Source organism: Maniola jurtina, chromosome 7 (assembly GCF_905333055.1).
Source record: "Maniola jurtina chromosome 7, ilManJurt1.1, whole genome shotgun sequence".
In the NCBI taxonomy this organism is placed as follows: Eukaryota; Metazoa; Arthropoda; class Insecta; order Lepidoptera; family Nymphalidae; genus Maniola; species Maniola jurtina.
Window position 1 is genome coordinate 2,911,531 of NC_060035.1, and position 24,625 is coordinate 2,936,155.

Genomic DNA, 24,625 nt, shown 5'->3' on the forward strand with positions numbered 1-24,625 from the left:
ATCTTTGAGGAATGTACTAAACGATTTATAGAAAAAGTAGAAAATTTTGGAAAAACAAGATGGCCGCCGTACAAATTTTGTTGGTGTCTATCTCGGAGGCTATAAAAGATGGAAGAGTGGTTTCTTGGCAAAAGATGATCAGGGTCCGAAGGTCTACTCGGTGGAACAAACTCTGCATGCTCGCGGACCACTTTAGTGGTCCGCGCACCCACGCACCCTACTTTATTAACCTCAACTACCCCGTTTTTAAAAAAAATGATATGGATGTCGTTTTCAGAGTTTTCCAGGGCGCTGATTTTGATAACGACATTTATTTTGGAATCCAAGATGGCGGGCGTGCACTTTTTAGAAAAAAATTGATAAAGGTGTCGTTTCATGGGGTTTTCGGGGTGGATTGTCTATCTCAATAAAAAAATAACATTGCCACGTCACGCGAGCTGCTTTAGCAGCTCGCGCACCGAGCAAAACACTAGTTATACTATATATAGCTCAATTACCACTGACTCATTGACATAATTGTTCTCCTAGAAAGAGAAGGAAAATGATATAATGATGTATGGGAGATGTGTTCGGGTGGGGAAGTCCTCTGGGGAAAAATTATGACATTTCAGAAAAACAAGATGGCGGCCGAGGTGATTTTTGCAGCTCCTTTGTTTTTTAAGGGAATCCGTTCAAACTCGCAACTATTAAAGAATGTAATAAACGGTTAACAGAAAATGTGGAAAAAATTGGAAAAACAAGATGGCGGCCGAGCCGTAGCGTTTTCAAAATTTTGATTTTTCGACCCCGAACCGCGGCGCCACAGATCCGAAACGGGGTAATCGAGGATAATTATTTTTTCTGGTTTCGCCCACGATTATCCTGTTTTTTGACAGAACGGGAGTAGTTTTTAAAAATTCAAGATGGCGGCTGTCATGGCGGCCATTATGTTAGAGGTACGAAAAAACGCAATTTTAAAAGTTAAATATCCCAAAGTTGGCAACATCGGAGCGATTCGGCTTCTATGAAACGATTGTACGTAAAAGCTCGAGGTATAGATTGAAGGAAAAAAATTACCCCATTTTTAGGGAAAATTCTAGATTTTCGGGAAAATGTAAAAAATCGAAATACGGACTTTTCACAAAATCCGAGTATGAGCGATTACGTGTTTTGCTCGTACAAATGACATTTGGTTATTTTTGTCGCCGGAGACTGGCAACACTGGAATTTATCAAAGTAAAAGTGACTTTCGACACGGTCTTTTTCACGGTATCCCCTTTCGCGTGGGTGCGAGCGAGAGGAGAGATTGAAACGTCATCGGGAGTGGTATATCCTGTAGTTAATAGGAAAATTATGAAACCGTATAAAATATTTCTGTAAAACGAGTTGGCGGCCATTTTGTATTTTTTTTCATTTTTCGAAATTTTGTACACGTTTTTGAGGCAGTTGGCAACATTTTGGAAAGTCAATATGTATGAATCGATTGTGTGTCTCGGCTGGCAGTATGGAGATATGCAACCGGTGTTGCCACTTTTGGGGAGATTTTCGAGATTTTCAACTAAGAAACTCCTGTAAAATTTTGTATGAAAATTTTTTTTTTCACTGATGGTGTCGTATAGAAAACAAAAACTTAGTAAGCCAAAATTATGGAGACAGCTGATGATTGAGGTTTTCGAAGACGGGTGAAGGGTCCGCTTGAGGTATTGAAGATAGGTGGGGGGTGCTCGAGCAAATATCATTAATGACGTCATCCAATTGCCAAAAAGCTGAAAAAAAATTTAAAATGGCGAAAAAAAGATGGCCGCCATACAAATTTCGCCGGCGTCCAGCTCGGAGGGTATAAAAGATGGAGGTGCGGTTTCTTGGCAAAAGAGGATCAAGATCGAAAGGTTTACTCGATGAATAGAAAAAAAATTCAAAATGGCGGAATTTAATTTTCCATACATTTTGTATGGCGAATATTGAATGCCTCATTCTCCTAGAAAGAGACAAGAAACGATACGATGATGTTTGGAAGATATGTTCGGGTGCGGGATGGGAGTCGGGAAAAATTATGACATTTCAAAAAAAACAAGATGGCGGCCTATATGATTTTTGTAACTCTTTTGTTTTCCAACCGATTTCGTTGAAACTCACAATCTTTGAAGAAAGTACCAAACGATTAATAGAAAAAGTGGAAAATTTTGGAAAAACAAGATGGCCGCCGTACAAATTTCGTCTGTGTCTATCTCGGAGGCTATAAAAGATGGAAGAGTGGTTTCTTGGCAAAAGATGATCAGGGTCCGAAGGTCTACTCGGTGAAACAAACTCTGCATGCTCGCGGACCACTTTAGTGGTCCGCGCACCCACTCACCCTACTAAATTATTATCCTAATTTACAAAAAAATAATATGGATATCGTTTTCAGGGGTTTTCAGGGTGCTGATTTTGATAATGACATTTATTTTCAAATCCAAGATGGCGGACTTACATTTTCTACAAAAAATAGAAATGCCTGTCATTTTATGGGGTTTTTCGGGGTGAATTATGTATCTTAATAAATCAATTTGGTTTTATATAATAAAGATAACCTTACCACGTCACGTGAGCTGCTTTAGCAGCTCGCGCACCGAGCAAAAACTAGTATATAATATATAAATTGATAAGCTATAATTGCTCTGAGCAATAAAGCAGCCTTTGCATACAATTGGTTTTAGTTTCTTTGTTTTGTCTTGGTTATTTCATGTTTTGTGTGGCAATGAAGTTTTCTATCTATAATGTTCCTAAAGGTGTGTGAAGTCAGCCAATTCGTACTGGGATCACGTGATCGGCTATGGCCTAAACCCTTCTCATTTTGAGTAGAAATCCATGCTCAGTAGTGGGCCGGAGATGGGTAGAGATGATGATGAAGGAGCAACTGACCTGTAGCTGGCGAAAGCGGAATGGTGGCCGTCCTCTCTGCGCAGTATGATAGGCCTGTTGTAAGTGAACGGCTGCGTATCCGCGCAGCTCACCGAGTCGCGTAGCTTGCGGCCGTACGATATGCATAGCATGTTTGTCGGTAACATCCTAAAAAACAATTGGTTTTAATACTTAAAACAGTACTTATGACTAGCTGATGCCCGCGACGGACGCGATGCGGACGAACCGCATGAATTTAGGTTTTACAATTCCGTGATCGCGCTGATCAAATCAAAAAATCACGCTGATCCGTTGCTCCGTTGCGGCGTGATTGGACGACAAACCAATATTTATTTTTATTGAAACCTGTAAACTTGGGTTTACATATTAAATTACACATGGGGTAAGACTTATTTCGTGGTTTAAAGACATAATGTACGTAGTAAAAGTTTATTAAGTAGTAAGCTTATGACTTAACGGGAAGGCTATAAAACGAAAATTTATCACCTGTAGAACCTCGCGTCTTCAAACAAATCCTCAGTTTGAGCTCCGGGAAAGGGTTCGTCAAACATCACTTGGTAAGTTGGCTGCGCGTTCATTTTGTCTGATAATCTCACAGTGTTGCCATCGGAAGGTTGGTACACTGCTGTTATGGTGCCTTTGGCTCCTAGCGGTGCTGTAATGTTCCGGGCCACGCATATAACTCGGTCGTACATTTTGAAGTCGGCCTTAGGGTCCGGTTGGACGTTGCCTTCGTGGAGTTCCGGCTATAAGACAAAATTGTTTTTAAAAATGCCAATGCCCAAATTTTATATAACAAAAACAGCAGCATCTATCAATATACATAATTTATAGGATAGGGAATAAATAGAAAGTCACAAATACAGTAATCAGTAGGAAATATTGTACGGTCGGCCTCAGAATTCGAGTAACAATTCCGCGAAGCTATTGCCTCAAAGACCTGTCGCACTTATGACCTTTTTCTATAAACACGCCACACACCTAACGCGTGTGCATAACCGTGCCACGCGAATATGATCATTAAGGTGCTAAAAGACTTACGGTCTTTGTACATCGACTTATAGAAAGGGATTTCGGCTTCGTAGAGCGTTGTCTCTGTCACTCATATCTAAGTTACGTGTTGACAGAGACAACGCTCTACAAAACCGCTATCTCTTTCGACGTACAATATTTCCTGCCGGGTACTGTAATTATGTAGTTTTTCCGAGATACGCATTTAGATTAATACGAGTTACACTCACGTTGCATCACTATAGTATGAGGTTAGCGTTTCCCTAGACGTGTCACTGACCTTAAAGAGCAGGTTCCACTTTACGTGAAGAGTGACACTCTTCTCCTGGCTCTTCAGCTCGGCCAACTCTTGCTGCAGCGTATTGTAAAGCGCCTTCATCTCCTCAGGCTCTAATGCGTCAGAGCCGCACTCACGACGCATCGCTGTGCTATGAGGTTGGTTTTTGATCCATTGCACTACCTCCTGGGGTTTCTTTTGTCTGTGGATGATTTTGAAGTGATGTCAAAGTGAAGTAGTCATTTTTGAAATGCTGTTGGATGCCTCTAACAGTCGGATCCCGAACCTTACATTGAAGATGTAATGTGCGTCAATCCATACTAATATTTGAATTCATAATATACTAATACTAGCTTTTTTATTATTTTTTTTTTTTTTTTTTTTTATTTTTTTTTTTATTTATTTTTTTTATTCACTATAGGTAAGCGCTTGACCACAATCACACCTGATGGAAAGTGATGATGTGGTATAAGATGGGGCAATTTCAATCTATGGCACAATATAACGCATCAAAGTACGCGTTTTACTGTTAGATTTATCCTTGGTCTGCTATAAACTATAAGAATAGCGTTTTATGTCAGTTTTGTGTAAAAAAGATACGAATAAATGAAAGACAACTCTGTTTCGCTGTTTAAACGAATAATTAGTATGAAAGTCAAGACTAGGTATAAAGCAACATTAAAATGTCTAATTCATACCCCATTTCGTCAGGCCATAGATCACTCTCGAAGAATATATCGTTGTTCATGGAATACACGAGCTTGTCGAACAGGTCTGGGAACTGGCGTGCGTAAGCCTTAACGAGCTCGATGCATCGCTCGGAGTATAGCCACGCGTTAGTGAGTTTGCAGCGGCGTGTGTAGCCCGATACTTCTTGGTTCTATAAAGGAAATCCCAGAATACATATTGGAGATGTCTCTCAACAAGTTCAAAGTTATTAAACGTAAACTTATTGAAAAATCCTACTATAATGTAAAGGATTATTCAAATGATAAGAAAGCTTGGGAATGATTTAGTTAACAACTTTGATAGTTTTAATAAGTTAAGTGATTTTGTGAAGTGGTGATAGTAAAAAGAATACCCCAATGTTTGTTGTTAGCTCTTCTCAGACCTTGGCGCGTTTGGAACCCTCGTAACTACTAACGTTTTGGGACTCACTTTTTTGTTAAACTTTAGATTGAGTCCTATGTTGAGTTTATTCTGTTTCTCTGTGGGCAGATCGTTCCTCTCACCAATGACGACCAATACAGCACCCGTTATGCGCGACAGCATCTGTGTGCTTACACCTGGGAAAGACAAAGACAAATCATGTAGATTTTTTGGGTTCTGTATCTCAAAAGGAAAAAAGGAACCCTTATAGGATCACTTTGTTGTCTGTCTATCTGTCTGTCATGTCTGTCAAGAAAACCTGTGTGGTACTACCCGTTGACCTAGAATCATGAAATTTGGTAGTTAGGTAGGTCTTATGCCACAAGTAACGGACAAAATCCGAAAACCGTGAATTTATAATTAAGTATATCAGACAAAAAAATTAATTTATTAAATCACTTATAGATGGCGTAGTCCGTTATTAACTTGCAGTGTTCTACTCGCACATTAAAGCGCACAAAATTGGCCACTTTGATTTTTTAAGAATTTAATGTACCCAGTGACAATCGCGTCATTCATCAAACCGAATCTAATGACGTATCACTTATCCAAATCGGTTGAACCATTGGGTAGTTACGAGCGGACATACATACGTACATACCGGTCAACCACATAGACCTATATACATACCACAAGCGGCGGCGGCGTGGTTGGCGGCGCGGTAGGGGCAGGCGGCCGCGTGGACTTTGGGCGTGGGCTCCACACACTCGCGCACGTTCACCTTGATACGACTGCTTTTTATCGCTTCCGAGCTTACCACCTGGAACAAAAAGGACAATGTGACATTGATGTACTTCATATAGGCAAAAACACACTGCCCACACTATTTTTAAATTGTGTGGCCACAACCGACACCATGCCTTGCAATGAGTAACCACAGAACATTCTTCTTTTCCTTCACTCACAAACAAAAAAACAACATTATTATAAACTTAGCATGGAGCCAACGTAGCCCAAACAAATAATATGTGGCCACAAATCCATATAGTACTTGTCAATTAGTAAGTCTTTCTGTCGCACTGCTGTCTCTGAAAATCAGGGCCATAGCCAGCGGTTGCGTGGCCATGGCCGACACCATGCCTTGCAACGCGTGACCACAGGCCACTTTACACCACCCCTCAGTTGCAAGGCAATAAAATGTTTAAAATTACTTACTGTGGCCATACATCCATAATACTGTCCATTGGTAAGCAAAAAGCAGTGGTCGCCAGGTGGGTATGCTTGTCTAGGAGTGAGGAATTTGGTCGGCGGCTGCATTTGCGTGGCCACGGCCGACACCACGCCTTGCAACGCGTAGCCACAGGCGACTTTACACCATTCCTCTTCCCTTACCATGCTGACGTTATCTTGAATTATGTATTTATAACCTGTGGAATTGATACATTTAAAACATCAATGTACACTTTCAATGTATCTAATTCTGTTGTACACTTTACTTGTTGTTGTTCTGTATTCTGTTGTAATCTTTAAACTATTTGGAAATTCGAAATCTGTAAAAATATATTTAGACATGTCAAATCTTTTGACATGTTTCTGAGTTTTGTACTACGCTATGGTATGGTCTCAAATAAAAGAATATTTATTTATTTATTTAATCTTTTTAGAAAGTATTGTCGAGTGAAGTTGTCGAGTACATTTTATAGTTTGGAGTTCAAATAGTACTTCAATCTGGACAATATAGTTAAGAATTTAATTATGAGAATCTTACCTCTGAGGTTAACTGCGTGAACTATAACACTCACGTCACCCAGTTCAATGCCAAGGCGATTCATATTGCTGTAACAAAAAGCTAAATTAGGACGCGTTTACCTAGAAGATGCCTATTCACTCTTGTTTTAAAGATACCTGGATTGTAATTGGTAGTAAACACAGATTGCGGAAGAGTAATCCAAACCTTTGTCATGCGTATGAGGAAAGATGACGCAAAATGATCCCGGGAATGTCGAATTCATTGGATGGAGCCCTCTGTTAATGTTAAAGCCTACCAAAGTTATAGTTTCTTTTCTTTCTCCTTTCTTTATTGAAAAATACCTCTTATTGGGCTATTGAAAATACCTACTTATTGGGCTATTGATTATTATTATACCTAAAAAATTGGGCAATACTAAAACCATTATGCTTACTGTTCAATGATAGTGGATCGCTCGGATATCCACTGCCGATGCAGATTGCCCATGTTGAGCTCAGTCGAGAAGCTCACTCCGTTCACATTGTTGTTCTGTTTGTCGATGTGATGCAGGCGTTTCTTCTCGTTCGACACTGATATTATTCTGTGAACACAAAATCCATCAATCTAATATTATAAATGTTAAAGTGTGTTTGTTTGTTGGTTTGTCCTTCAATCACGCCACAACGGAGCAACGGATTGGCGTGATTTATCTGATTATATGTTTCCGGAAAATCAAAGTTTCTACGTGATTTAAAAACCATAAATCCACGCAGACGAAGAATCAGCTAGTCATATTATAATGTGCTTGTCTGACTACCGACGATTGGTGAGAAAAAACGTTGAGCTAAAAACGAGGAACGAGTGTGCGAGTAACGAGAAACACATGAGTAGTTGCGGCAACTGTTAATTTATTTATCTCTTTTATTGATACGGAATCATATATCGTACTAGATGATGCCTGCGACTTCGTCCTTGTGGATTTAGGTTTTTCGAAATTCCGTGGGAACTCTTTGATTTTCCGGGATAAAAAGTAGCCTATGTGCTAATCCTGGATATAAATCCTTCCAAATCCGTCTGGAACTATTGGTAGTTTTTATTGGAGTAACAAACACACACACACACACAGAGACACACAAACTTTCGCCTTTATAATATTAGTGTGATGTATTGTACGTTTTTTGAGCGAGAAAATAGTTGATAGCTAATCGCTGCCTCGTCGGCGGTGGGACAAGTGCTTACTCACTTGGCTCGAGTGAGATGCGGCCAGCCAACCCATATAATCTTGCCCAGCAACTTCTCAGCCACTTCCTCCAGCGGCGGGTCGGTATTCTCCGACGGAATGATTTGTATGATCATACTCTCGTTCCGAGACGGCTGGTCGAACACTTTCACTTTGCATTTCTTTATGGTTGTCTGGAAACAAGACACCGGTACTGATTCTGAGCGAAACTAAATTTTAGAGTATTCGCGTCTTTTTCGTAGCAATGTAATAAGAAAAGGATGAAAAAACCTAATTTAATTTATAATTACTACAAATCAAAATGTTTAATAATATGCCTTGAAAATAGCAGGGTATTGGACAGGTTTTTAAAAACTGTTCTACGTTAAATACTGATGTCTAAGGACTCTGTAGAAAATGTATATTTTACGTTCGTGCCAGAAAAAACGAAAACAAAAAACGCTTTTCCTGCCAATTTGGCGTCTCATATAATATCATCGTGACGTCACCTGCTTGTATTTATGTACGAAGCTCACACTCTACACGCAACAGTTTACAAATAGTTGACGTCATCAACCACCATTCAGCCAATAACAGTCGTTTACGATCACGTGGCTAAAGTAGACAAAGAAAACATTTTCTTTGTTGATTTTCTCTTAAAATATCTAGTATTTTTCCTAACTGACTAAATAGTTGGTTTCCAAAATTCATATTCAATGCAGATATCATCAATAGATCCTATATTTTACATACTGTCAAATACTCTATTTAAAATTCTGTGGATTCTACTAATTAGCAGTGCTGAGATGTGTTATTCCAAGATAGCATACCTCGAATTTCATATACCGCATAGTAGGAAATCCGGGATACAATATATCCCGGTCGACATTAGGCAGCATGCCCCTCTTGAGCTGGTGGTCGGGAACGTCCAGCTCTGTCCTCCACACCGCCGTCTCTATGGCGTGGTTTGCTGCTATGGGGGCGAAGTATTGCGGCGCAACTATTTCACCTGCAAATACAAAGAAAATCAACAAATAGATCGGGAAATAAGACAGGCTGAAATCTATAGAACGTACTTGGACTTTGCTCTGACTTAAGTTTCAATTAAAACGAGAGAGATTTATGCCAGCTGTATAACAACGTCACTTCGTGATGACCACGAGCGCTCTGCCATGTGTTACGACAAAGAAGATCGGGAAATAAGATCTGGCGGCGCGAGACCGTAGCGTGTGGAAATCTATACAAGAGACCTATATGTCCAGCAGTGGACGGTTATCGGTTGACTATGACGGGAAGCTAAATAAGAACAATAGCAGACGATGGCTACAATTTCGTTCGCATTGAATTAGTAAAAACCCGTGCGAAAAGGCTAGATTTTTAGATAAGAATAATAATATTATGAAACAAAGTATCTACAGCTACCTACCTAAGTTTTCCGGTGTCCAATTATAAACTAGCATGGGTCCGTGCATATTACGTTTCATTTCTTCTTCGGTTAGCCTCTGATAGCACGGAGACATCGCTGATAAGAGATTGGTCTGAAATATGAAAAACATGTCAAGTGCGAGTCTGACTCGCACATGAAGGGTTCCGTACCATCGTACAAGGTATACCTAGTACTTATGTGGAGCACTGCAAGTTAATGACAGACCGCGCCATCTATATGTGATTTAGCAAATTTTTTCGTGGACACATTTTAAGTTATTTTTGTAGAAATTCATGGTTTTCAGATTTTTTCCTTTATGGTAGGTAAGGCATTCCGAACCAGTGATAAATGCTTATGACGATTCAAAAGTGTAAAAGTTTAATTAAATAAAAAAAAATATATATTTTACTACAAGACCTATCTGCCAAATTTCATGATTATAGGTTAACAAGAAATACCCTATTAGTTTTCTTGATAGACAGATGAACAGATAGACAACGAAGTGATCCTATAAGGATTTCTTTTCCCTTTTGAGGTATGGAACCCTAAACATAAAATAAAATGATAATAATTCAGAATTTGTAGGTAGGAAACGAAAACATAGGAAAGCGGACACCACCTAGGTGGGAAAACGCTAAGTCGAAGAGAACTTACTTCGTCAATGAAAGGTATCAAGACCACAGCCTCCCAATCGTTCTTCTTCCCGTTGAGGTCGGTTTCGAAGTGCAACGGGTAGTAGTGCACTATTGGCGAATCTTCGTCCGTCATTAAATCATGGAAAGGTGTCGGCAACAGATGCTTACTGGCTGCCGGGAGCACGGCTAGTAGCTAAAAACATTTGTAAATTAAAAATTTATAACACCCCGACAAGTGAAGGTTACAGTAACTAGAAAAGAGCTGATAACTTTCAAACGGCTGAACCGATTTTCTTGGATTATAGCTAAGAACACTCTCGATCAAGCCACCTTTTAAACAAAAAAACTAAATTAAAATCGGTTCATTAGTTAAGGAGCTACGATGCCACAGACAGATACACAGATACACACAACAAACTTATAACACCCCTCTTTTTGGGTCGGGGGTTAAAAAGGAAAAGCTGACTGACTGATTTATCAACGCAACAAAGCATAGCTCATAGTACTAGATGGACAGGGTTGAAAAACATGCAGGTAGATTTGATATTTGTGTAGTCCGCGTGGAGAAGTCACGGACATTAGCTAGGCGTTAAATATACATACATACATTACACGTTTATTTATTCACATAGACTAGACTTCGTCCGCATGGATTTAGGTTTTTGAAAGTCCCTTGGGAACATTTTGATTTTCTGGGATAAAAAGTACATTCTGAATCGTTACCTACGAAGAATTAAATAAACTGTATAAACGTGAGCGCAATATTATTAGTCAATAGATACCAATAGAACACGCCACAAAGTTGAAGAGCGAAAACATACCTGCTCAAAAGGCTTAAAGGGTTCTCCAAGCTCAAACTCAATCTTGAGGTCTTTGAAGCCTCTAATATCTGAGATATAGGGCGCATAGTGATGTGGGTAGTACCAACACCAGGACGGACATCCTTTATAGTAGTAGTATAGATTCCACTGGATCGCGCGGACGTAGCCTTCTGCTTGGTCTGCGAGCACCTCGCTTAAAGAAAACAACAAAGTTAAGCACCATTTCACGCAAGAACATGTAAGTAGGGATTGCAATGCTGGATCTAGCAATACAGCAATCCAGCTGGATCCAGTTTTTGTGCAGATCAGCTAAAAACAAGTAACTAACAGTCTTTCCGCGCGAAAACGCCACAATGTGACTAATTTGACTAAACCATGTATCATCCAAGTTGTTATATAACATATTGCATGCTTATAGGCAGAATTTGGCTGTACCCTTTTTATTTTTGTAACATCTCCACTGTTTACCCATATTTGCAATTAAAAAAAATTGATTTGATTTGAAAACCGGAAAATTTGATTTTATTTATGGGTACCTTCATGGGTAGTCAAGAGTGAATAGGCAACTTCTAGGCAAGCGCGCTCCATCTTAGGCTACATCATCACTTGCTAGCGAGTCTGATTGCAGCCAAGTGCTAGTATATATAATTAAAAAAAAAACTCTTAACGTTCCGCTGTGCTGAGTGGACTTCGGCTATTCGCACGCGATAATGTCTTTCTGGTAACCTTTGCAGTATATGTTACACCCTCTCACACCACACCGCCTAATGTACAGGTAAAGCCCGTTCATATGAAGCCCCACTTGGTATAGCTATCTTACTTTGAAAAAGAAAATACTAATTACCTATATTTGTTCATGAACACATGGACATATTTAACTATTTTTTTTTGTGATGTAACCACAATTTTCGGATTTTTTCCTTTACTTGTGCCATAGGACCTACCTACCCGCCAGATTTAACGATTCTAGGTCAACGGGATTTACCTTATAGGGTTTCTTGACAGACACAATGTACAAACAGACTGACAAGAAAGAAAACCTAAAGGATACTTCATACAGACAACGAAGTGATCTTATATGGGTTCCTTTTCCCTTTTGAGGTATGGGACCTTAGTAAAAAATAATTAAATACAAACATACTTACTCTGTTACTTTAGAATAATCTAACTTATTCATATAGTAGTCCTTTTTATGTAAAATAAACTCTGTTTCCATAGTCATTTCCTCTGAAATTAAAACTGAAAATTAGCATATACAAAGATTTAATTTTATTAAAAAAAAAAATCAGTTATCAATATACTTTACCGTCACTAGTTTCTTCATAGTCATCGTCATTTTCCATATCATCCATGTACTGAAAATAGAGAAATGATTACTAGTGAAAATCGCTCTTTTAAAAGTTTGTACAATTTAGCATACTATACAGTATATTGCATAGTGTGTTTAAATTGTTCTTGTTTTGTTATGCTCCCTGAGGACAAGAATAGTCACTTTAGCGTGTGGTGTGAGTATGTGTGTGTGTATGATGTGCGTGTGTGTGTGTGTGTGTGGGTGTGGTGTGCGTGCACTTTTCATGAAAATGTTTATTTCTTAATGGAATATTAGTTTGCAAAATTGTTACCATTTCCTGTGTTGCATTGATCAGCGCTTGCAGTTCGTCGTCTGGTTTGTTTTCTTTGATATCCTCTATATTCACGTTGAACGTGTCGTCATTGTTAGGTTTATACTGTAATAAAAAAATCTAATCAAAACCTGCTTTGAGACAGTAATGCCTGCCTATTCCAGAGACTGCTTTTTATTCAGAAAAATCAAAGAGTTCCCACTAGATTTTTGATAACCTGAATCCACGCGGACGAACTCGCGGGCTACGGGGCGCGGGAATAGTAAGCTACTTTTAGTTTTAAGTTTACTCAATTAAATCACCACTATCCAAATCCAACAACTGAAGATCAAAAAGTGTACAATAAGTACCTATTTTGAATAAATGATTTGACTTTGACTTTGACTACGTGCGGAATCAGAAACCTCCTTTTTTGATAGTCGGTAAAAATTGTAGCCTCCCGAAGAGTTTCTGCTATTTAGAGTACGTAGAAAGAGTAAAGTAGAAAAATAAAAGTATAGTTACCTCTTTACGCTCCATAGCGTTAGGTCTTCTGCCGGTTTTCGCCACAAAGTATTTTAAATCTGTGTAGGTATCTTGGAACTTTTCCTTATCAATCTTGGCTAGCTCTTGCATGAATGTTTCGAACCTTGCTAGATTTAAGTCTCCCGCTTCATTTATGTAACCTGAAAGGATTCTGAACTTATACACAGTTCACTTCCCGAAAAATGAAAGTCGAAGGAAAGCTGAGATTCTGGGTCGTTTTGGATATTTAGGCCCATTTGGCCCACACCCAGAGTAATTGTTCCAGATTTACTCATTCCTTATTGAATCTCTTCACTATTAGTTAAAACGCAGTCAATAAACACAATGAGCTGAGAAGGCAAACCTGTATGTTTTATCATTCGCTGTATCTAGTGTTTGGAGACCGACGCGTAAGGCTGGGGGTACACCTGTAAGTTTTACCCACGTAAGTAGCTTACATGATTAACTTACGACAAATTTACTAATATAAACACTCTTATAAGTACATTTACAGTAGTAATTGTAGTCAATCAATTAACGTAAGCTACTTACAGGTGTAATCGTGGCCTAGCTTTCGCGACGTTTTGACTAAGATTTACTTATATCTAAAATAGATAGCTAAGTTAAGTTATTAGTTAACGTTTAAGTAATTTACTTACCATCTAAAGTCGGAAGTACATTCATATAAGTCTTATACAAGAGCGGTAGCGCGTCATTGCTGATATGCATGTTAGGCAAATGTGGTATAAAGTCGTTGCCCACAAGAAACCCCATCAGAACCCAGTCGTCCACTATCTTCTCTATATCGTATTCAAATGGTAACTTGTCCTTAATAGATATGAATTCTTGTTCCAAATAAGCCCTCATTAGGGATAGATGGAGCAAATAGAAGTTGGTTTCTTCAGGGCTTGTTGCTCGTTGGGTTGTTTTGCCGAACTTTACCTGTAGTAAAAGATCTTGTTAGGAAATTCGAGATTGCAGATAGAGGCTGGAAATATATTTATTACATGCAACCTATACAGACGTTAAACCAAATTAAGTTAAAAAACACTTTTTCCCAGAGAGAGCAAGAGAGAGAGAATTTATTCATAATTGGGTTGCTAGATCACTAAAAGGATCAATTAAATTGGTTGAATATAACCCACCTCTACTTTAAGCAGTATAAGAGATCCCCATCCAAGCCACACAGATAGTGCCTTGTGTTGGAGTCTAGTCCATTATCTTATGTTTTCTTTCATCAGAGGCCTAATAAAATGGCCACATGTAACTCACCTCTTCCCTGAGCAGAGCAAAGTGTGGCTCGTGTGTGCACATGCCCAGCATAATGAGATCTGCGTCCAAACCATATAGACAGTGCCTTGTATTGGGTTCGTAGTCCGGTTGTGAGCGCGCCCAGCGAATATAGTCCATTATTTTATGTTCTCCTTCACCAGGAGTCTAAATTTAAAAAAAAAATATGTATTGGCAAATTAGGCATACATACATCCAAAGTATGTATTCCAAAGAATTAAAATGGTGCTAATTAGAGAAAATATATAACTTTGGCTTTTTTAATTGATTATAGCTTAAGGCCGCGGATACACCTGTAAGTTTTACTCGCGTAAGTAGCTTATATGATTAACATTTACCTTACTAAATTTGCTGTCAAATAATTACGTAAGCTACTAACGTGAGTAAAATTTACTAGTGTAATTAAACTTCAATGCAATCAATGCAATAATGATGAATAAATAATTGCGAATGAAATACTGGAAGTAAATATTAATAAGTAGCAATCAAATTAAATGAAAAATAAAAAAAAAAGTAAAATGTTTAATTTTAATTACTATTTCGACGCGCAATATTAATATTTTACAGCGCATAATCGCGATGTATGAAGTCCCTACAAAGGTCTTCGTCCTACAGCGGATGCTTAACATACCTCATGTCCAGACAGTATAACTTTGACTTTGGACCAGAGTGGATCAGTAGACATCTTTGTCTTCACAAAGTATCTCAGCTGCTCGTGCAAACGTGCCATGAACACAGTTCCAGGTGTGATGCAGTTGCTGTCGAACCTCTTCTCAGTGGGTAAAACTTCACCTAGAAATAAAAATAATCAAGAATTAGTAACTTTTTACTAGCCCTCATATTATATCACACTAATATTATAAAGGCGAAAGTTTGTGTGTGTGTGTGTATGTGAGTATGTTTGTTACTCAATCACGCAAAATCTACTGGACGGATTTGGCTGAAATTTAAAAAAGAGATAGATTATACACTGGATTAACACATTGGTTACTTTTTATCTTGGAAAATAAAAGAGTTCCCACAGGATTTAAAAAAACCTATATCCACGCGAACGAAGTCGCGGGCATCAGCTAGTTCATAGTAAAATATTAAGTGCATCACTTTGTTTAAAATGTTTGCAATAGCCCAAATTAGGTATTATGGAAAGAAGTATTGCACAAGTTTCCAAGTAGATTTCCAAATTGGGGATAAATTGAATGTCGTTTTTTCTATGGGAGTTTTGTAGGAACTCAAGACTAAAGTAGGATTCAAATGCTGGATATATGCATAATTTTTGTGGTCATGGAAAAGTTATGGGGTTAAAAGGGGATTTAAAACAAAACGTAATCTAGAAAGAATTTGAATTTTGAGGACAGTTAGTAATAATTGCTTGTGAGTGATTGATTGAAAATTTACCTTTTGATTTGGCTTGCTCTTCCAAATTCTCAGCTTCTCTTGCAGATCTAAATCTATAACAAACAAGCTAGTGTTAATGTAGGTACTAAAAACCTCCTAGTGCAATCACTGTATAAGACTGAGATTTATAGGTAGATAGATAGATAGATAGAAACTCTTTATTGCACACAAAAACACATATAAGGATAACAACACAGTAAGAAGAAAACAGAAAAAAACAATTGTGTGCAAAGGCCTTATTGCTTGGAGCAATCTCTACCAGGCAACCTTTGCTGAAAGGAGAAGTTCTAGGAAGGAGGTTAGTACCAAGTCGCAAGGATTTTTTTACAAAGATTTATATATATACTAATAAACATAAAAAAGTAATTATATATATATAATATAAATATATATGTATATGCTATATATGACAATATAGTTACTTGCATATAATATAAAAGGTAGGTAGATTTTGCTAAGACTTAAAACAAGACAGATTTATGTAGAGATATATGGTCTTTTGGCCTAAACAGCAGTCTGCCATTTTTCTTTTTTTCCAAAATAGTGGCCACAGATAAAATCTGTATTAATAACCAATAGCTGGGCATCAATACAAAAAGTATTGTATGATACAAAATCTGCCAACGTGTCACGTTTGTTTCGAAGATATAAGTTATCAAGGTTACCAAGACCTGTGACATGCTGACAGACAGACAGACAGCAGAGTGACATTAATAGATTTCTGTTTTACTCGTTGGGTACAGAACCCGAACAAGGAATATAGAATTACCTCCTTCCTCTCTGCTGGTTCATCTTAGCCCTAGGAGCTACACCATCAATAGCCATAAAGAACAACTTCTTAGGCTTAATGATTTGAAACAATATGCTGATATAATGGAATATATCCTTGAATATCTTCTCCTCAGTGATACGGAAATGTGGGTTGGAGTCATCCGGATGAGAGCAGTTGTGGATTATACCATTCATGTCTAAGTACATGTTGTCAAAGTCAGGTATCTGAAAAAGAATAACAATATAGCAGTGACAGTTCAGTTGTTAAGATGTGCTCCTATCTAGGGGTCCAGGTTTTGATCCTGTGCACGCCTCTTAACTTTTCAGAGTTGTATAATATTACAAGCAATTGAATATCACTTGCTTTAACATTGAAGAAAACATCATGAAGAAACCAGCATGTTTGAGTTCTCCTTAATGTTTTCAAAGGAGTGTGAAGTCTGCTAATTTGCACTTGACCAGTGTGGTAGATGGCTTACACCCATTTCATTCCGAGAGGGGCCTGTGTGGAAGTGGAAAATAATAAATTGGAACTTAAAATTAACAACCATATTACTGACTCCGACTTAGAAATAGCAAACGTATTTGAGGACTTTTTTCGAAACATTCCAGTTACCACTACCAGTTCCCTTAACTCGTCGCCAACGGAAGCCTACACTCTTCTAAGGAGCAATGTTTCTGAGTGCAGTGTATTATTTAAATTTGAACACGTTACCCCATATGATATTGTTAAAGTATTCAAATCGCTACAGTACAAAAAAACCGGAGACCTATGGGGAATTTCAGTAAAAGTAATCAGCAATATTATTGATATTGTTGCTCCATATCTTGCTCTAATCTTTAATGAGTCCGTAGATTCAGGATCCTTTCCAGATCTTATGAAATACAGTAAATTAATTCCTCTTTTTAAATCGGGTAGTAAAACTGACCCAAATAATTACAGGCCAATTTCAATTTTACCGACTTTTAGCAAGATATTTGAAAAAATTATGCTCAACCAACTGCTCCAGCACTTTAATCTGAATAAATTACTTCATTCGGAGCAGTATGGTTTTACTAAAGGTCGATCAACAATCGATGCGGGCGCAATGCTTTTAAAGCATATATTCGATGCATGGGAGAACTCACAGAATGCTATTGGAATTTTCTGTGATTTGTCTAAAGCATTCGATTGCGTTTCGCATGAGACTCTCTTGGCTAAATTGAACCACTATGGAATCAAAGACTCTGCGCTTAGTCTCATTGCGTCCTACCTCAGTGATCGTATACAAACTGTATGTGTAAATGATGTGAAGTCATCCGGATCAGCCTCACTAATGGGTGTTCCACAAGGCTCTATCTTAGGTCCCTTCATGTTTTTGGTATATATAAACGATTTACCATATTTCGTCCAAAATGATTGCGATATTGTACTATTTGCTGATGATACGTCTTTGATTTTTAAAGTCGATAGAAATTATAATAATTTTGACGATGTAAATAGAACCATATCGCAGGTTACTCATTGGTTTACTGTTAATAATTTGCTTTTAAATGCAAAGAAAACTAAGTGTGTCGAATTCGCATTGCCCAATACTAAGACGGCAAATGATTTTAATTTAATGGTAAATAATGATATGTTGAAAGTAGAAGAAACTACCGTGTTCCTAGGGATAACTTTAGATGCAAAGCTTCAATGGAACGCCCATATATCAACACTTGCTGGTAAACTCAGCTCTGCTGCTTACGCTGTTAGAAAGATTCGACAGATAACTGATGTGGAAACTGCAAAAATTGTATATTTTGCCTATTTTCACAGTATTATGTCTTACGGAATCTTACTATGGGGTAAAGCGGCAGATATTGGAAAAATTTTCGTATTACAAAAAAGGGCAATACGCGCAATCTATAATTTAAAACCGCGCGATTCCCTACGAGAGAAATTTAAGGAAATAGGTATTCTTACAGTAGCTTCTCAATATATTTACGCTAATATAATTTTTGTACGACAAAACATTCATAGTTACAAAAAAATCGGTGATTTCCACGACCGGCAAACTAGAAACCGTAATAGGCTCGCATATCCTACGCTCCGCCTCAGGAAAGTGGGAAAATCGTTTGTGGGAATGAGTGTAATATTTTATAATAAAATTCCACAATCAATTTTAGACTTGCCTTTACACAAGTTTAAAAAATCTATTAAAAGTATGCTCCTGGAAAAAGCTTATTATACAATCGAAGATTATGTAAATGACAAAAAAGCTTGGATTTGATTCGCTCCAGCAATATACGGCGCTGCAATTGCTTGTATACAGTATGGCATATTATTGTAAATTGTACATTTGAAAAGAGCAACCGCCGAGTTTCTTGCTGGTTCTTCTCGGTAGGAACAGCATTCCGAACCAGTGGTAGATTATTTTGACGATTCAAAAGCACTTGTAAAAGTTTAATTGAATAAAAATAATTTGAATTTGAATTTTGAATTTGAATTTGTGGTCAGTAGTGGGAGTTACCATCATCATCTCGTCAATCACATTATTTGTATTTACACATGGCTTAGTACTGTTATTTGAATTTTTGAAAAAAGCAACTGCTGAATTTCTTACTATAGAAACAGATATAAATGTATTTACAATTCATAGGGTTTATGTAAATTGCTTAGTATGATTTGGTCTAAAAGTCAACATCGCAATCCTGGGGCTCGCTTACAGTAAAATGCCAGCTACAGTGTGACTGTGAAAACCACTGATACTCTCTATTGTCTAAAATGCATTGTGACAAAAATACTATAAATTCTGCCAATCACAGCAATTGAGACTGTAACAATGATTGATGCTGCTATTTTTCTAATCAACCTCCTGATATCTGACTGTTTTTAGAATTCTGTGGTAGGTACAAACACAATGATTATCATTACTTAATTTATCTAGATTTATCTGCTAACTGTTGTTCTGGTTCATGCGAGCATTTAAAATGTAGGTAAGTATTATAACTAAATGGTTGAATGCATATTTTGTGCCAGACTTAACATGTTCCTACTTGTGGCCTATCAAATTGATTTATATTAACTAGCTGATACTAACTGAACACCAAGAAGTAAGGAAAGAAGAATTTGAGCTCTAAAAGATTACAGAGTGCATAGAGATCTCGATAATTATGTCCACACAGATTGTTGAGTGTAATTTATTACATACCTGATACTGCTTCACCAGTTCGTTAAGGCAAGGATACCTTTCACTGGTGTACCTAAAGAACTTCGGTACACCCATTTTGGATGAAAAATTTGCGAATAATCAGCTAAAATCCTTTTTATCTAGTCCAAATCACAAATAACCTTAATTTCTACCAAAGTGTTACAGTCCACACAACACAGTTCTCACATACAATAGAAAATTCTTCTTAGGTTTATGTTGTTGATGTAAGATTACAAAATTTGCTTGGAGTTATCAAACATATTTCAGAAATTATTCAATAATAAAATCAATTCAATATTTTCGGTAAACCAAGCAAAGCAAAGCAACCACAACCGTCAAGCAACGATTGTTCACCATTCACCAATCACCATTTTCTTTTGATCACATTGACATTGACAGTTGACATTGACAGAAGGGCTGGCTCAGTTTTTGTGCAACGGATCAGCCTGGCTGTCCCATGGCTGTCCAGGGTGGAAATGCAGCCAGTATTCTTGGCACCATTCCATGCATGTTTTTTTTTGATTTGTATAGTAGTTAATAAGGCTAGAGTAAGGATAGAGTTTTATTGTAATTGTAGGGCAGAATAGGTAGGGTAGATCACAGAGATGAGATATTTTCTATGGTGTAGATAGATCCGGGTCAATGGTCTGCGATTTTTACCACAGATCACTAATCCAGAGATTTTGACTGACTTTTACAAAAATTAAAAACAAAACAAAATATAAAAAAAAATTACTAATTATATACGAATTTGATACAAATTATCAGGTTGAGGATACAAGAAAGATTCTCAAATCAAAATTTTATAGCAGTGATCCCCCTAACAGTGGAATAATAATGGAAAGTGACGAGCTTGGAGGCGAATTGGTCAGGCTGGACAACGGTTTTCTGGTTGATGAAGAAACGTATACCGTGGTGAACTCTGATGATGTTTTAGGTAAATAATACTCTAGCAACGGCATATTCCATTCTACTTGATCAGAGTTACTGCACAAGAATATTCTAACCTAACAGTATACCAGATATCAACACATTGTTATGGTTAAACTAGCTAATACGCCTCTACATCGCTCAGGTGGAATTCTGAAGATCTTTCTTAGTGGAAATCTAAGTTATAAAGAAGTTTCTAGATCCAGTGGTTTGAGCTGCATATGTCAGTCAGTTTTTCGTTTTACAATATTTATACAACTACAACTAGATGAAGCCCCATCTTCATTCGCATGTATAAGTTTTTTGAAAATCCTGTGGGAACTCTAGTTTATGTCTGTGCTATGGGTTACTTATGTGTGTACTATTTAAAAAAAAAATTGCAGACACTAGGCAGGCCAGGCTCCATACTAAAATATTCAAACCTCTGTAAATAATTAGTTTAACATCATTGTTACAGAACAAGAAGAAAATAATTCAGATTCTAACAGTGGTAAAAATGCACCCCTCCGAGAACAAGATAGGTTCTTACCTATTGCTAACATTGCTAAGATTATGAAAAGAGCCATACCAGAAAATGGCAAGGTACAGTAAAATCTGTAAATCTAAACTCAAATCAGTAATATAAAAGGAAGGTGTGTCCGTTTATTATTTTTATGCCTCACTCTACCTGCCTGCTTCCATTTTAGACTGCATTGTCACTTATTTAAGTAACTGCAACTTGCTTTAATGGTGGATGAATCCTGCATGTCTAAGAGTTCTCCATACTGTTTTAAAGGTGTATCAAGTCTGTTAATCTGCACTTGATGTGTAGAAACCAAAGGAGTATGGGTTTAATGAAAACTGCCATACCCCTTCCAGGTTAGCCTGCTTCCATCTTAAACTGCACAGGTGAGATTGCAGTCAAGGTCTAGCTAAAAAAAAACCTAAACCCTTATCATTCTGAGAGGATACGACAATACTGCAACCAATGAGGTTTGAGCCATTAACCTTTAGGATTTCAGTTGGCTCCTTAACTGTTGAGCTATTGTAGACTATAAAGATAAAACAAAAACCATGCATTATTCTCAGATAGCAAAAGATGCGCGGGAATGTGTACAGGAATGCATATCAGAGTTCATATCATTCATAACAAGTGAGGCAAGTGATCGCTGCCAGATGGAGAAGCGGAAAACTATCAATGGAGAAGATGTTCTCTTTGCCATGAATGCACTCGGGTTTGATAACTATGTGGAGCCTTTGAAGATATACCTTAAGAAGTATAGAGAAATTATCTTATCACCGGTGAGTATTGCAATTGACCACCTGTATTTTTTCTCTTTCTCACATTTTAACATTTTCAATAGAATAGAATAGAATAGATTTTTATTCAAATAAACTTTTACAAGTGCTTTTGAATCGTCAAATAATTTACCACTGGTTCGGTTCGCAATGATTGCGAAGTAATCAGTCCACTTTTAACAAATGTGGCTTATCCATACATGTTTTTATTGTAAAATGAGTATTATTTCATAGAAAAAATGAAGAAAACATTCAGTGTTTTTCATTTTCAATTTTCTCTATCAAAACTAGGTCAAAAAAAATATATGTCTAAAATAACGTAATTTTTGCCATATTTGTTGAAAGTGTGCTGATTCATTCATAATCATTGAGAATGTGTGCAAGAGAGAAGGAAACTTAGCCAACCACAACACCTTAATATACTCTATATTTTATAAATATGATAAAGTTGCCTTCAAACTACGGAAATATAATATAATATACACTGTTCACACTTAGATGTAATATTCTATTACATCTAAGTGTGCACAGTGATATTTCAAAGTAGGGTGAGCGATATTTATATATTATATTATGTAGTTTGAAGGCAACTTATTGGATTTTGATAAACAAATGGTTGAATCAGTTGAGAAAATATTCATTCTTATATTTTGTTGCAGGTAACAATCAACAAACTTAACAAAACAATAGTGTTTTATGGAGGTATGCAAATTCTGTATTAGGATATGTAGAGTTTAGATTATAGATTATGGTCCAATGTTACTAAAATTACATCCCACCATTTTGGATATCTTGCTATCCATACTAATATTGTGAATACAAAAGTGTATCTGTCTGTCTGTTACCTTTTCGGCTATTTTTTAATGGTGAAAGGGTTCCTTACCAACATTCAAGAATAACACTATGTACTTTTTAATGTGCATGCCAGCCATTTGAAACTTTTATTTGCTGTTATAGTGGCAATAGAAATACAAACTCTGTGAAAATTTCAACTCTCTATTACAGTTCATGGGTAAAGGCCACTGACAGATAGACAGTCAGACAGACGGACAGAAGAAGCTTACTTATAGATGGAATTCAAGTACTAAACCCTAAGAAGTAACACAGAAATATCTTTGTTTTAGGTGACGGCACACAATGCACTTCTAGTGAAAATGAAACAGAATCTACAGAAACAGTTATATATGGCTACCCTAAAGTTGTCGGTGACTATGAAATTTCCTAGTTCTAGACTTGATAACGGTTGTAACTTGTGACATGTTTGAAATCAGTTGTAAGGTAACTTGGTTTTGATGCAAAACGTAACACTTTGGACACAGTCAGTGGAACTAAGGATATAAATACAAATTAACATAAATGAAAGTTGTGTGTAAAGTAACACTTTTCTGTTACTGCTGTCTTCACTCATTCCTAATAATATAACTGTCTAAAACAAAAATAAAACCGGTCAAGTGCGAGTCAGATTCGCACACGAAGAGTCCCGTACCATCGTACCAGTAATATTTTTTGGCGGTTATTTTGAAATTTTTATTATTTGTGATAGCGTAGCGGCAATAGGAATATACATTCTGTAAAAATTTTACGGTTCACGAGATATAGCCCACTGACAGACGGACGGACAGACGGCTGAGGCTTAGTAATACGGTCCTGTCTGCACTCTTTGGGTACGGAACCTTAAAAATCAAAGTCAAGTCCGGGTAATCTCCAGGCGACGACGATTATGCCCACAACGGTGATCCGCGCTTGTCGTCAGTGTCACTCGTCGCATCGTTGCTATAATTTTTTTATATTTATTCTAATACAAGTTAGCCCTTGACTGCGATGTCACTGGGTAGTAAATGATCTAGTCTATGATGGAAGCGGACTAACTTGGAAGGGGTATAGCTTTTGACAAGGCAAATGAAACAAAAATTAATTAGGCTAGAAAATTTATTAATAGGAATTTCATAATATTTAATAAGGAAAAATGAGTTGTAAATTGGTTTTATTATCAAGGTTAAGAGGTAGACTCTAACCAAACATTACATTTTTAATGCAAAGAGTATTTCTATACATTGTTTTTTAATTTAATTAATATAAGTTATCATTCACTTAATGGTTTTATTAAATCTATAAATTATGTTCGAACCACTTAGTATATACCTTATTATAAGCAGGTAGAGTGCCAGACAGGAAATAATATTGTACATTGAACTTTAGAAAGAGATAACGGTTTCGTAGATCGTTGTCTCTGTCGTTGAGACCGACGAAACTGCACATAGTTACGAGTATTACAATATTTCCTGCCTGGCACTGCATATATCGTTTCTCTGAGACAGCTCGTGAGCTGGGGAACTCATCAATTCGTCCTACCCCTCGAGCCGTCTCAACCTATATTGTTATATTAGACTAAATAACGCCCGCGACTTCATCCGCGTGGATTTAGATATAAAAAAATCCTATGGGAACTTTTAGATTTTCCAGGATTAAAGTATACGCTACAGTTTATCCCGGGAAATCAAAGAGTTTCCCCATTTTCAGGATGCAAGCTATTTCTGAACCAGATAGATGATGGCCGCGACTTCTTCCACGTGGA

At 37.2% G+C, this 24,625-nt stretch overlaps 2 protein-coding genes across 5 annotated transcripts in view; one reads left to right on the forward strand and one right to left on the reverse strand.

Annotated features, from left to right (window-relative positions):
• Window positions 1-20,198, reverse strand: part of LOC123866846 (5'-3' exoribonuclease 1) — a 34,352-nt gene extending 14,154 nt beyond the window's left edge. For all 3 annotated transcript variants that reach the window (XM_045908563.1, XM_045908562.1, XM_045908561.1), the window contains exons 1-24: window positions 19,843-20,198; window positions 16,668-16,894; window positions 15,899-15,951; window positions 15,135-15,295; window positions 14,486-14,650; window positions 13,873-14,155; window positions 13,214-13,374; window positions 12,710-12,814; window positions 12,394-12,442; window positions 12,233-12,314; window positions 11,088-11,280; window positions 10,286-10,459; window positions 9,632-9,743; window positions 9,036-9,214; window positions 8,230-8,399; window positions 7,441-7,587; window positions 7,026-7,093; window positions 6,473-6,684; window positions 5,948-6,077; window positions 5,327-5,454; window positions 4,867-5,048; window positions 4,172-4,370; window positions 3,367-3,626; window positions 2,881-3,027 (exon numbers count right to left, since the gene is read on the reverse strand). In XM_045908563.1, coding sequence (XP_045764519.1) covers window positions 2,881-3,027; window positions 3,367-3,626; window positions 4,172-4,370; window positions 4,867-5,048; window positions 5,327-5,454; window positions 5,948-6,077; window positions 6,473-6,684; window positions 7,026-7,093; window positions 7,441-7,587; window positions 8,230-8,399; window positions 9,036-9,214; window positions 9,632-9,743; window positions 10,286-10,459; window positions 11,088-11,280; window positions 12,233-12,314; window positions 12,394-12,442; window positions 12,710-12,814; window positions 13,214-13,374; window positions 13,873-14,155; window positions 14,486-14,650; window positions 15,135-15,295; window positions 15,899-15,951; window positions 16,668-16,894; window positions 19,843-19,917 — 3,662 coding nt within the window. In that variant the 5' untranslated portion in view covers window positions 19,918-20,198. The remainder of the gene's footprint in view (window positions 1-2,880; window positions 3,028-3,366; window positions 3,627-4,171; window positions 4,371-4,866; window positions 5,049-5,326; window positions 5,455-5,947; window positions 6,078-6,472; window positions 6,685-7,025; window positions 7,094-7,440; window positions 7,588-8,229; window positions 8,400-9,035; window positions 9,215-9,631; window positions 9,744-10,285; window positions 10,460-11,087; window positions 11,281-12,232; window positions 12,315-12,393; window positions 12,443-12,709; window positions 12,815-13,213; window positions 13,375-13,872; window positions 14,156-14,485; window positions 14,651-15,134; window positions 15,296-15,898; window positions 15,952-16,667; window positions 16,895-19,842) is intronic.
• A 305-nt stretch (window positions 20,199-20,503) lies between these two features.
• Window positions 20,504-24,140, forward strand: LOC123866880 (nuclear transcription factor Y subunit B-3). 2 transcript variants are annotated; one of them, XM_045908632.1, is made up of 5 exons: window positions 20,504-20,779; window positions 21,230-21,354; window positions 21,841-22,053; window positions 22,710-22,754; window positions 23,180-24,140. In XM_045908632.1, the coding sequence occupies exons 1-5, from the start codon at window positions 20,680-20,682 to the stop codon at window positions 23,273-23,275; spliced, it is 579 nt and encodes a 192-aa protein (XP_045764588.1). In that variant the 5' UTR covers window positions 20,504-20,679; the 3' UTR covers window positions 23,276-24,140. The 2 variants fall into 2 exon arrangements, with proteins under 2 accessions (XP_045764588.1, XP_045764587.1); XM_045908631.1 differs by having other exon boundaries at window positions 20,507-20,779; window positions 22,710-22,752; window positions 23,175-24,140.
• The last annotated feature ends 485 nt before the right edge of the window (window positions 24,141-24,625 follow it).